Below are 14,937 nucleotides of genomic sequence, written 5' to 3' on the forward strand. Positions count from 1 at the left end.
AGTAATTAAAATACTTCTAGGACAATTGTCAGTATTCCAAATTTAGTTTTTTAAATGTATAGAAAAAAATGTATTTTAATATTTTCACAATACATTCCATCTCTCGTGGAATATTTATAAATTAATATTATACAAACATTGTGATATCACATAAAAAAACCTCATTTTTTTTATATGCAGGGTGATTCTTTAATCATGAACCAGTTCATTCAATTAATAATTAAACTCAGTGTGATGTTGACTGGTTCATGATAAAAAAATCCTTTATAAAAAACCCCTTGGTCGACTAGTACGTAATTTATAACATCTTGGACCAATATTAACATTTTTCATCTGGAATTTCAATGAAATTTATTCTTTAAACTTGCAACTATATTTGTTTTAATATTACTCTCTGACTCCATCACAAACGTTCGCTCAAAAAATTACATCATAGTAAATATACGAAAATGTTTAACTAACTAACAAACGACTTCTAAAGCTTAAGATATAACGTACAATACGCCATACCTGAATATCATTTCGGTTTACATACAAAACATGCTACTTTTCATCAACTCCACAGAGTAGTAGATCTTATTGTTACCTGCCTCGAAACCATAAAATACCGCTCAGCATTATTCCTTGACGATGCGCAGGCGTTTGCACGGTCTGGCACACTGGTTTACTATATAAATTTAAAAAAATATTTCCTGCGCCTTAATATCTTCTACGCAAATCATATCTTGAAAACAGGTCTTTCAGAGTCAAACTTGATTCTGCTTTATCCGATTATCATGATGGTGTCTAGCCGGTGTCCCCCAAGGAAGCGACATTTCCCCCTTATTGTACATTATCTTCACAGCTGACATACCACACACCGAAAACACACTCATCGGAACCTACGCAGATGACACAGCTATTTTAGCTGCTGATCCTATTAGCACTTATCTGCAGTCAACTTCTCCAAACTCATCTCAACATGCTATCTAAGTGGCGTATTACCTAGGAAAATAAAAATAAATTAACTGAAATCTACCCTCATCGCTTTCACCCTTCGTCAAAATGGCTGTCCTGAAATAATTTATAACAACACCGTAAATGTTGGGGAATTACGGTAGGGAAGCAAAATACTTGGGCTTGTTATTCGACAGGAGACTCTCTTGGGGACCCCATCTTAAAAGCAAACGAAAACGTTAAACACTTGCCTACATTTATCGCTCATTCAGTCCAATCTGAATATTTCTAACCGTTTAACTTTTATACAAAACTCTCCTTCTATCAATATGGTCTTACAGTATTGCTCTTTGGGGTGCCGCAAAACCCTCAAACATCAGGACAATTCATCCGTTCCATTCCATACGTCTCCTCTTGGTCATAAAAGGCCCGTGGTACGTCACAAACAACTCCCTTCACGAAGACCTCAAAATCGCAACAGTCAAAAAGACAACTTCTATATTCTACCTAAGACTACACTCCGAAATGCAACGCCATCCAAACCGACTTGTCACCCATCTGCACTCAAAAACACTTCCGGGCAATCCAAACAGACGCCTCAAACGCAATTGGTCAAGGGACCTACTCGATGTACATTAGTTAACTTAATTTAAATTCTTATGTACAGCTGTTTTTTCCCAAAATACTTTCAATCATTCCCCTGTCCGTCCCCCCTCGTGTAGGCAAAATAAAATAAGTAATAGTATAATACTTGGGATATCACTAAGTGAATTTAGCTGCGGATGCAACGCTTTACTGAATAGGACCTTTTACAATATACAATCCCGATTAGTATAGAGATAGTTAAATTAGGCATTTTATACAAATTAGGAAATATCAATTGCTCAACGATATCCTTAAAGAGATAAAATTCAGGAAGTTGGAAAGGAAGAGGTTCTATATAGGCATTATTTAAGTAATAAGTGGTTTTAATCGTTTTCGACCACGTCAATTTCTTTTCCCGTTATTTTGTATCAGTCTCAAGACACTATTTTTAACTTGTACAATTTTTTCTTTAATAAAAGCCATTTTAGTTCTGTACAAATATTTTAGCTCATCGGCCAAGTTTACTGTTAGCGTCCCATTTTTTCCTTTTCTGTTTTGGTATATGGACAAAAACTTGTGTACCAAAAACTCTTAAACGATTAACTCTTGGTGTATTATTTAAGTATAACTCATGTGACGTTTTATCTTTAATTGAACTTGTACCTGTTTAGTTCAAAGTGTATACCACTGTGTTGACACTTTCTGCTCATAATGACACATCCAAATTATTGGAATGAATAATGTCCTTGCACCCTCGACGATAGTACGGTTGTTACGTTCCACCCGTCCGTTTTGTTCCAATAACCAACATTTCTCTGGCGTTGTATCCCCAATGTCTGTAACATAGATGTGACATCTTTATTTACGACCTCAAGTCCACTATCACTTCTTAGTATTCTAACTTTATTACCGGTTGCTGTTTTTACACTTCTTAAAAATTTTAATTATACCCATTTCCCACTCCCCTGGGGGAGGGGGGGAAGTGCAAGTTTATTGTTTTTTGGGTTTTTTAGCTTTAACTTCAGGACCTTTGAGTTGAAAATTTGTCATATGTATTCATAACATATTAAACGAAAAAAAAAATTACAATAAAATTACAAAATAGAAACATCAAAGCGTAATTTGAAAGTGATTTTATCCGAGAGGCCTGGTACAGTAAAATATAGGCGTAATGGAATCAAAACAACGAGGCGACGGAGAGGTTACAGGTCTACATTCTACAGGAATTGTTATAAATAAAAGTGAATAAACTCACTTTCAAATAAACGCTTTGATGCTTCTATTTTGTAATTTTATCGGTCATTTCAAAAACGACACAAGTCACAAATTTGAAACTTTACAATATCCACACGAGACTTCATAAATATTTTTTGCAGTGGTTCTAATTTCTTGTACTCAACATTTGTATTAAATGTGAGTCTGACAAATTTAGTTTTCACACAGAATACGTTACTAAGTATATAATTATCAAATTTGACAAAAAGGCATTATTGAAAAATCGGTGACTCGTGCCGTTTTTGAAATGACCGATTCAATTTAATACTTTCTAACTTTGCTGGCTTGGTTTGGATTGTACTCGCTTAAAAATACTAACTACCGATTTGCATCAAAGCGTTTTTTCGAAAGCGATTTTATCACTTTCAGATTTAAAAATTCCTGTATACCTGTGACCTCCCCGTTTCCACTTTGCCCCGACCCCACTGAACTGTTTTTTTTAATTTTATATTAATTAATTTATATGTTCAATACCAAAAATAATATTTTCTATTAAAGAATGTTTACTAAAAATTGTTTTTTGTAGTAGTAACTGAATCCTATACATACAAGTTGTTCTGAAATTAAGTTGCATTTTAATGTTTAACATTATTTTCAAATTTGTTGTTAGTTTGATTTATGGGGTGTTCTAAACCCCAACACACTAAGGACGGGTAAAATTAACATCAAACTAACGAAGGCATAACTAAATAAATAATTTTCTTTCAATGCTAAACAATAAAATTGAGACAATCGCTTTATAATACTAAAGAAAGCCGTAAATAAACGACAAGAAAATATACATATGTCTCCACCTTATGTTAATTTAAATCTGCTCCGTACTATTCTCAATCTCTTAAGATTTGCAGATCCGGTTCGAAGGACCAAATAATGTTAGGGATTTGAACGGTAAAAGGTGTTTTGATAAAGAAAAATAGGACAAAAGGTTATTCTTTAAACACTAATTCGCTATTGCAAAAATTAACTGAAAATAACACAAATTTAACCTGGCCAGGGCTTAAGTTGAAGGGACCACAGACAAAGGGGGGGGGAATAACTTAAAACTAATAATTGGTTATAAAATGAATATAAAGTATATATGATAAGGATCAGGTCTGAACTACTTCCAAGTTTGTATAGGATATATTTTAGATAATATATATTATATTTTACCACCGAAAAACAGTGAAAACATAATAAACTGTTTCTTACAATTAAGTGAAATAAGAAAAATATGATTTTAATGTGTGGTCATTGTTTTCTTAAACAAAGGCGTATTCAAAACACATAAGTTGTGTTATTTATTTGTCTCGGGTTTTCAAATTGAAATAATGTTATCCAGCGACACGGTAGTCACGTAGAGCTAATTACATAAAATAGCGTGGCGTTCCCAACCGTGTATACTATACACAAAGCATCACCATCCCACTAAACGAGTGTAAATTTTACCAACAAATTCGCCAACATTTTGTGAGCGAGCGGCTTTACAGAATTGACCATATGAGATATCAATAGATTGGAAAATTTTGAAACGTAAATTAACTATGCCTAAAGTGTAATTTCCCTCTTTTTTTTGGGAGGGTTTTCCTTAATAAAAAAAAGATTCACCACAGATTTATAAGAATATGTGTACGTTATAGTTTCATTCAAGATCTATCTTCGGTCTAATTTTTAGACCTAAATTCCTAAAGCTGCTTCAAAAATTTAAATACATAACACATTTCTAACCCTTTTAGAGAAAAGAGTTTATGATATATTTTTGGTTTGTCAAAGTATATCGGTAGTACTATGTTTAAAGAACAGTCCATACAAATTTGGAATTAACCCTCGAATATGTTAAAAAAGTTATGGATCATCGTAAATTTAGTTTGAAAAATATATAGATACATTTTTGGGGGGTTTTTTCAATCTAAATGGGGAAAGGGCGACGAAGAAATCGGTTCAGCGGTTTAAACGGTACCGTGGTTCAAGACACAAAAAAAATCACATTATTGCAAATACAATACCTTCTCAGCTCCTCATCGAATCTAAAACAATTGTCCTGCCTTGTCGAGATGCAAACATATAGGTTATCGGCCTATATCAACAAGACCATTCAATGTCCAACAAGTCCGTCACTGTTAAATTGACCTGGCGTGATGGCAATTCCAAACAACCCAAATCAAAGGCCAATCAAGTATACACAATTAACTTTAGAGACACTCTGAAAAATGCATAGATGTGCTGAAAACTTAGATACTTTGTAAGATATGGCGGATGCTCTGTAGTCACACGACTGACTTACCCGTGGTGGTGGGACACGGTTCGAGCTGTCTAACTAGGGCGACATCCCTCTCTTCCTTTTACGTTTAACGTCCGTTATTCCCACCGATCGGGACTTAGACGGTTTAGATTTGCAATTAGGTTAGATAACAGATGTTATCTAACTGATGTTTGTTTTCTTACACGGAAACGTATTCAAAACACATAAGCTGTGTTATTTATTTGTCTTTTGCACTTTTCTTATAGCTGTTTTTCACTGTAAGATAATTTATGATTGCTTTACACCATTTGTACCTACACACATTAAACTAGATCAAAAACATAAAACTTGATGCAAAAAGAGTGTTTGTGAATAGCAAAAAGCAAATTTTCATTTCTTAGTTGGTCTCATTTACGGCACGTACATATATTTTTAATTACAATGTTCTTAAAAAATATTACACAACTTTTGTGTGTCGTGGGTTTTATAGCGGATGAAGTTTTTGAGAATGGCCCTCTTGTGGGGGTATGCATCCAAAATTCAGAAATACTTAAAACCTCATAGTATACTTTGCCAAAATAACATAAAAACCGATTACAGTAAAATCTAGACGGCAATACATTTTTGTTAGAGATTGTTAAGGTTACTTTTTGGATAAATTGTCAGCAGAGTAGTGCAAATTCTTATTCAGTTGAAATTATTCGAATAATTTTGTTTGGGGTAATTTGAATAATAATTTCTAATATTATTCGAATAAAAGTATATTTGAATAACAATTTTTTTTAATTTTTCGATAAATTTTTATATGAATAATATGTTATCTAAGTAATTATGTAGATAACGTTTTATTCTATCGATGCACAACTCTGATTGTAAATTAGGTGTACGTTTTTTTTTCGCCATTAATAACGAATAGCAGCATAATTGTATTTTCTTTACTCGTCCTGATTTATTGCATAAAATAAAATAACTTGCAATTTCTGTTTTATAAAGAAATACTTTATGCATTTTTCAAATCTGTTTAACGTTTGTATTTAGCAGAACCCTGATTTTCGAGTTTCCCAAAATTGATTTACATGTCATTCTATTTTCTAAAATAAGGAACTAAAAATTGTTTGGAAAAAAATATAAGACGTTTCTAGTGCAAAAATTAATGTTTTCGCATTTTTCATGAGATATTAATTATTTTCAACTCGGCTTATTCCACTTCTTGATAAAACGATTCGTGCATAATATTCGAGAATATTAATTCTAATCTGGATGACTTGACAACCGTGCAATGGCAAAATATATTTAAGAACTACGACATCGACAAAGATGGTTTAATCTCCACAAAGCAATTACAGAAATTATTATACAATGAGTTCAAAGTATTCCTCGCTATTCACCAAATAGAGTTATATACATATTTAATTAATTTAAATGGGTAATAATAAAAATAAAACAATGTTCTACGAAAAAATCATTCTACAAATTTCATAAAATATTATTTTCAGAAAACCGTGAAATTGGATTGGAACAACCGATAAAGATGAAACCGATAATATTAGTTTTGTCACAGGTTTATTCACTTTTTTTATTGATACTATACAGGGCGATCCTTGTTTCAATTTTATAATTTTTTCTTTTTAAAAAAATTGTTAATATATTACTGTGTAATATTATAGAATACCCAAGTTTTCTAGTCTTCAAGAAGATCTACCAACAAGGAGTTTTAATGAAAACGTAAATATTTAACTAGCATTGTGAGTTGAGAATAAGTAGCTCAAAATGTTTAATGGTTGACTTTCCGACACATAGCACTCTCCATTTATTCTCCTAGTTTAGATGTTTTCAGTAATTTTTACCTTAATCTTTTATTTCTTGGTATTTGCTTTGGTTGTAACTTGTAACTGAAAGTTAACATATATTTCAAACAAACCCTACAGAAACTTCAACCCACTTATAAGATAAACAAATTATCAATTTAAAAAAAATTATCCATATTATGTTGTGATCATTGGCGATTTAAGACTTGAAAAAATTTAATTTTTTTATTATTAACGTTGATTAGACTTAAAAAATCTGAAGTAATATTATTATGTAATAATCTAAGAAAAGGAAAGATGAGGATAAAGGATAAAGGATACTTCATATTTAGTTTAAAACTAGTTTTTTATTTAATTTGAATTTTTAAGTAATAGAACTTTATTGACTTTAAATATAGCTATCCAAAACTAATTATCGACTTGACAGAATACTTGGCAAATTATTCCTAATTAAAAAACTTAAATAGGTTTATAAGTACCCATTGAAACTTTTGTGTTTAGTCTAATACAGTCTGAAGAAGCAAAAATTACAAAATTGATGTGTATTACCATTAAAAAATCATTCTGTATAAAATATTTTGCATCTAAATCTTACCACAAAAGTCATTAAAAAATGAACGTAATATACGCTTCTTATATTTTTTTAGAGATTCAGTCTATAGAGACGTTTTGCAATTACTCGAGCTTAGTGGTCAAAATGGTAGTAAAAAATTACTTAATATTATTACCTGTTAATAACTGAAGTGCAAGCTTCACTACATATTATATGTAAAATTCAATTTTTAACTCTTGTGTTATAAAAATCAACTGCGAAATATAATAATTAATAGTATAAGCGAATAGAACTATGATACTATTTAAATGACTTTTTTTTTACTTATAATTTATATAGACATCAGCAAAATACAACAAAAATCTTTATTAAGAATGAAATAAAAATAAGCGTACAACAATTTTCTTAGTAGAAACGCATACTAAATTCAGTATACGGTTAGGTATGGTTAAAAAAAATGTTTAAATGGTTTTTTTATTTTACAAATCAGTTTAGTACAATACTTCTGTATCTTATGTTTATTCGGGAAAACAAAGTCAACGGTTTTGTTTCCATCTATGTAAAATGATAGAGTACTTAAATTCAATCCACTCAATATATCTATAGAATCCTCAACGAATTTTGAAAACTCCAATGCGTGGTATTTAAGATATTCGAAATCTTCGTTTTTACTTTTTTCATTAACGAATGCTTCATCAGTTATGGCCTTTTTAAATCGTGGATAATTTGGTCCAGAAACGTTTTCCAGAATACGATTTACTTCCTTTGATAATATATTTACAAGTTCATCTATCTTCTTGTCGTCGGGTAAATATATTTCACTCAGTAAAATTAGTACTTCGTTAAGTATTTGGTCTTCAATATAAACAAAACGAAGTACACTACCCACTGTTAACATATCTATAAATATATCATGATATCGTCGAGCTTTGATTCCTGTATTTTGATAAATAACTAAATGCAGCCAAATAAAACAGTAGAATTTTGCTTTAACGATGCCCAAAATTGTTTCGTGGTATTTTATGTATTTTGACGGTTGCGTTATCCATTCTCCTTTAGCATGTTGTGTATTGATAACCGCCATTTCATTTTGGAGTACATCAAATATATGCTTCCAATCAAAGACGAAGCCAGTCTGAACACCAAATTGATCTGGAAACCAAGTATCTATTATCTTCCACGTGTTTGTCAAAAAAAAATTTTCGATGTAACCGATAAACAAGTAACGAGATTCCTCGTGTTCGTTGAAATATTCATATGATCGGTCATGCATTTTCAAATAAAAGTTCTGCAAAAAATATTGATTGGAGTAATCAAAGTCTTCCTTTAGGTATTTATTTCCTCGACACGACGTTATCAATTTCTGTAGGGTTTCGTTTATCTCTGTTAAATGTGATTCTAAGAACGTTTGGGGTGCCAACATATTCTGTTGCAGTCCTAAGAGTTTTATATGCAACTCCCAAAGCCAAGGGGTCACTACAAATTTCCCTTTGTACGACATGTCTATCATTAGGTACACGTAATCGGAAACTCCCTCCGGACCGTCATCCTTTACTTTTGGTAACACGAAATTAAGAAGCACATAATTCATGCACTGTATTTCTTGAATCTTGCGGTAAAATTTCACTTGTGTCACAATTCTCCTGTTTAGCGAATCGTGGTCATATTCAGAAGTCAGCAATGTAACTTCTTCATCAGCTAATTTAATAGGGTTAGGACTCAATGTCTCGTACGTGTTCAACAATTGGATAAAACCACTCGGATACTGTCCAGTAAAGAAGAACTGTTGCAAACTTTCGATCTGAAAACATTAAATAGTTATCAAGTTTCAAATATGAACGACTTTATTATTTCATTAATCCTATGCACTTCGATAGCAAATATGCGGATTAGATTTTTTCCCTAGAATTTTGCCCGTATGATTGTTTAGTTGGTTAGATGAACTGGTTTAAAGCTAAAATTAATTTAAAACCATTTACCACGTATTGTTAGAAGAATGATGGGTCTATACGAGTGGGTTAAATGATTAAGTTTATTAGCTTTTCTCATTTTGCCGGTACAGCAGTAGCGATAAGTATAAAATCACTGATAAACAAATAAACATAATATACTTTTTTCAGTATAACCATTTTTTAAATATATTCGCAAATTCGCGATTAGTCTTCAGAAAATGAAATTTAGTTGGCAGTAATAGACTAAAAAAAATGTTAAAAAAATCAATTTTATTTTTTCAGTATCTCACAAGTAAATGACTACAAGTGTTTATATAAAATGTCTACTTAATAACATTTTTTAAACTGGAGTTATAACTAAGTGAACTGGACAAATTTTGTTATTTTTAAAATAAAAATGCCAAAACTGCATTATTTGTTTTTGGTCATTGAAATATATAAAAAAAAGAAATCAGTTTATTGTTAAGTTACATACAACTATCACAAATGTTATTAAGTTGATAATTTATATTTAAATTTGTAATCATATACTAATGAGACCCTGGGAAAAAAATGATGATCTTTTTTAATAGCCTATTTATGCTACCTAAATGTCATTGTCAGACCACTGTGCGAGAGTATCGAATATTACACCGGAAACATTAAGGGATTCTCATTTGTATGTGTAGATTTATTTTTGTTTACTTGAATCTCTTGAAAAAGTTTTGGATCCGAAATCGCATTGGTTATTTCGGTATCTGTTGGTGTGCGTACAACCGTGTCGTATAATATTTTATGATTATTATCATAACAACGTTGTAGTGATACTTCAACGTCTTCTTCGACGTGCTTTTCATCGACCTGGCCATTAACATTCGTTGATAAATAGAAAACGAACTTAAGTATTAAAAAAATCACGTTCAGTTGAAGTCGCATAATGGTGAAATTTAGCTCTCGCAATTAGACAATACTCTCAATTTATGAAAATGTAATGAGACCAAAATGTACACGTATAATATTTCAAAACGAATGCCTTCGCGTCATTGTTTGAAGTAAGAAAATATAAAACGTGGGTAAGAAATCGGCGCATAGTATGTATATAACTTACTTAGTAAGAATCTAAAATATTACAATAAATATAGTCAATAGTTGCATAGTTCCCGTACAATGACATACAAGACAACGGTTCGATGCGAAATTCACTGTTTCAGAGTTTGACGGTTTTAACTTATTTTATTGTTATACATTAATTATTTATAGTGATTATTTTTATACAAGTTGACCACGTAAACACTTTACATTTTCAAAAAGGCAAAATAATATTGATTTTTCAAACAAATATTTTTTTAACTTATAGACCACGTTTGTGGGTGTAACAATAAAACTCATCGTTTATATTCTAAGTTACGCAATTTTTGTATAATCTACCAATCGTCATCCAACTGTAGAACCATAATGCAATAACATAAACTCTGGAATCTCCAGTGTACAACTAATTAAAACGTGCAAGCCTAGTTATTTTATTTTTAAACACTTAAAACATCATGTTCGATGCATAGTATTTCAATTCACCAGTTATCGATCCGTTTTTATAAAAGTCAAACACAATATTAATTTGGTATACCATTATGACTTTAGTGTCGATTGTCACGGTGTTTTTGACGTTTGCTTCGTTGTTTTTACATCCAACAGATGCAAGTTTACGGGTTTTAGCCGTATATACAATAGCTGGCAAAAGTCATTGAAATTTCATGAATGTGTATTTGCATTCGCTGACCGACGTCGGTCACAACGTTACGGTTTTCACTTGGTTTCCAGAGGGGAAACGAGAAAACTACACAGAAATCGTTTTTAGGGGACCAAAGGTTTCAAACATTGATTTAGTTGAATATAAAGAGCTTTTAAACACTCCATAACGTTAAAGTTTTCAATTGGTTTCCAGAGGTTAGCAGTCTGACCTCACCTCCAGATTAAATAAGTGGCCAAGATTGACTCAGCCCTTCCAGCAAATATGGTCGCAAAATTTTACATTGTACAACAGATATTTTTTAGAGATTTGAATAATTATCATTAGCCTCATGTATTTTAAGGTGAGGTTCTTGAATCATTTTCTATTTGACTTGTTTTCCATTTATCAATAAATTAAAACATTTTTTTTTTTACAATGTTTTTAGATGGCCGGTATGTTCGATAGCACGAGCAACATTATAATATAGAACATAGACCTTAACAATACAATAATATTATCAGTTTGTTTTTTGTCGTTGTTCTCACGACCGTTAGCTGGAGGATCGAGACGTCCCCTCGTTGCTTAGACTCAAGAAGTAGTATAAGTTCGTTACAAAGAATAAAATACGTTTCAATTTTAAAATAAACATAGTACTTATTCCTGCCTTCGGACTTCATCTTGTAAAACATTCGATAATATTCGACAATATTATTAATACATATAATTATTAAATTATAAAATTTCTAGTAGTTGTATAGTATATAGTGTAGTTTTTTTAAATTCTGAAACTAAGATGTAAATTGTAATTATCTGTATATTCTTAATACGTTTAATAGTAGGAAAACTAAATATTTATCTTATTAGGATGTTAAGCTCTCGTGTTGTGGTTTGTGAGCAAACAAGTTATTGTACAATTATGTTAATAATATTAAGATGGCGATTAATTCGTGTTATACAACAATTACTTAAATTTTATTCGCGTCTCCATAATATGTTTAGTCTTCTTTTTACTTACTTTTGCGTTGTATAAATTTATGATAATTTAGTCAGGGACTAGTTAACTAATCAATACCTTTCCGATAAAATTAAAACTCTGCCATTATGTGTCGAAGTTAAATAAAGTGTTTATATTTCAAAAGTTTCAAATGTCGCTATATTTATCACTATACAATAGTTGACGAAGATGAATCCCTGGTTTGCTGCAGCTTGGAAAGAATATCTTTTAGATCCGGAAGACTTATAGTGGCGTACAACAATAATTTAAAGTTGGTCTTGTTTATTCTTCCTCTATTATTACCTATAACTAACATTTTAAAACAGATTAAAATTAATGAAATGTTTAAATGGGTTAAATATTGAACGTTAGACGTATATAAGAGATTAACGTATATGATATATATATATATATATATATATATATATATATATATATATGCTTATTTATTTGAAAGTGCTTTATAACTTTCAGTTGATAAACAGTTCTTTAAAGTCGAAAATTCCTGAAAACCTGTGACCTCCGCGATACCAATATGCCGAATCGTGGGTACGTAGCACTGATCCTACTGAGTACTGGTCTGTTGTTATTTTTAGACTATTTTGAAAAAAACTAAAATTTCAAAATGTTAAATAATATTTTTAAAACAATTTTACATTATGTGTCCGTACGCGGTACGATATTGTATACATTTGTGTAGGTATAATTATTTTATAATACAAATTGAACTACGAAACATTTTTGTGAAAGAAAAAATACAATTTAAAATCATATATATTTTACTTAACCCCGACTCTGTTCTAACGACTAATAAATAAATTATTTATAAGCAATAAACTATTATTAACCTAACCTTGTTTTATGAAACCTTATATCTGTGGCAACGCGTTTTACCCATAGTTGAGGCGTTAAGCGCAATAGTAGCCTAACCGACAAAAATTAAATAACTAAGGTTATTTGATATATTTGTGTTTAGAATTAAACATATTTTAATGCAACACCAGTCTATTTTTTATTTTCCACTAGATATCAGCACTGTATACGTTGTTGCATTAATAAGTTCCATGATGAAAATTAAAAAACTGTAATACTCCTGGAAACCATTTTATAGCATAGGCCACTGTTGCGCTCAACGCCTCAGTTAATAGGAACAATAAATAAAAAAAACATGTCTAAGCATAGTAAAAAAAAAAAAGTATTTAAAATAAATTACTATTTTAAAATCCGACGACCCTTTTAATATCACTAGAGATGGAAACATAGTATTTAAACGGTAAGTCGAATACCGAACACATAAAATCATAGTTACCGGTTAAACCTGGATGTAATTTTAACCAGCCAATTATTTTAACGCGGTGTTCAGCGAATACTTTATGGGCCAAAGTTCCAATAAAAATAAATCCTTTGTTGCGCTTGTCTGCAAAATTCCATATCGCATCTATAACCTGACGTATGTTTAAGGCTTTCATTAAATGTCAATTACACAATTCCATAAAAATAAGTTTGAAATGCTACCATTAAACATTTATGAAAAGCCAGCACAGTCCAAACCAAACGTAACAGAAAAGTTAGAAGTAAACAACGTGTATTATAAACTAAATGTTTATAAAATATCGAGTTTTTTTTTTGTTTACTTATGAACATAAACATAAGAATAAATACCGTCAAACGGGCCAACATGGGGCATTGTGGGTAATTTGGGGCATCGGTCAAATATATTATATTCTAATGTATATATTTTTACACATATGCCCCAAATTACCCATAATGCCCCAAGTTGGCCCGCTTGACGGTAGTTATCCTATTTGAAAATATTAATAAAAACACATGATTATTATTATTCATGTTTTAGACTTTTGCTAAAATTATGGTTACCTGATCTGTTTCCTCTTCGGTAAGATCGTCAAATCTAGCTTCGTTTAGATCAAATTCCGTTTCTTCTGACTGACAATTAATAATAATTAAGCACGCAGTATTGTTAGTTTACGAGTCAATTAATAAAAAAAATTATTGTGTTGAATCATTTAAAATATGAGTTTTTGTGCCATCGATACTCCCTCCTTCCTATCAACGGTTTGACTGTATTTTATAATGTTAGGCGCCACTTACACCGGAATACTTGTATACGTGGTTATTGGATTCAGATTTTAAACAGAAAACTATAACACTGTAATGCTTTAGTCTCAATGCGATAGCTTAAAAGTTATTTCAGTTTATAAGTGGACATTATAAATGGGGCACCTATATTGGGAACGGAGTGTTTTCAGATCATTAAGAATTAGTATCAATGAGAGTATGATAAAATAATTATTGCGTTTGTTATCTTTTATTTTTATTTTTCTTCGGTAAAATAAAAATACTGCCCCGGATTGTTTTTGAGTTGAGAATATTTAGCTGAGCATTTAAACTAGATGATTATGGAAACTTCATAAAATACATTAAAAAATTATTTAGAATCACAACAAAACTGGTTACCTGTTCAGCCTTCTCTACAGACAATTCGACCGTTTTTCCCATCTGATAATTATTAATAAATATAAAACACATAACAATTAGATATTTCGCCTTCATTTTTTTCCTACTAGTTAAAAAATTTTAATTGTGCTAAAAATGTACGAGTGTCATACTATGCCGTGGCTGGTGCGCAGAGTACTTAAACAAACTATAGTTTACACATATGGTAGTTATACGTTTTTTTCTTTTTTTTAACTGTAATAACAAATTCGAATTATTTAATAATACGTTCAATAGTATTATTTAAACACGATTATTTTGGCAAGACAAATTATTTACTCAAAACAACTTATAAAGTATAATATTATGCACACACAATAAAGAGTATGTCGTTGCGTTGATTATTTTAGAAAACCGACCGCAAATTTCTTAAAAAAACTAACTGCTGGTT

General features: G+C 30.8%; 1 protein-coding gene across 1 annotated transcript; it reads right to left on the minus strand.

Annotated features, from left to right (window-relative positions):
• Positions 1–12,137: 12,137 nt before the first annotated feature.
• On the minus strand, positions 12,138–14,686 carry LOC126843904 (uncharacterized). The gene is made up of 4 exons (XM_050581709.1): positions 14,508–14,686; positions 13,908–13,976; positions 13,342–13,477; positions 12,138–12,341 (listed from the first exon to the last, which is right to left on the minus strand). Exons 1-4 carry the CDS (start codon positions 14,601–14,603, stop codon positions 12,202–12,204), a joined length of 441 nt encoding a protein of 146 aa, XP_050437666.1. The 5' UTR covers positions 14,604–14,686; the 3' UTR covers positions 12,138–12,201.
• Between the last annotated feature and the right edge of the window lie 251 nt (positions 14,687–14,937).

Source organism: Adelges cooleyi, unplaced genomic scaffold, assembly GCF_023614345.1.
Source record: "Adelges cooleyi isolate 19-005CV unplaced genomic scaffold, UGA_ACOO_1.1 ACOO_flye_CR_arks_rails_tigmint_CR_PRNA_575, whole genome shotgun sequence".
Lineage (NCBI taxonomy): Eukaryota > Metazoa > Arthropoda > Insecta > Hemiptera > Adelgidae > Adelges > Adelges cooleyi.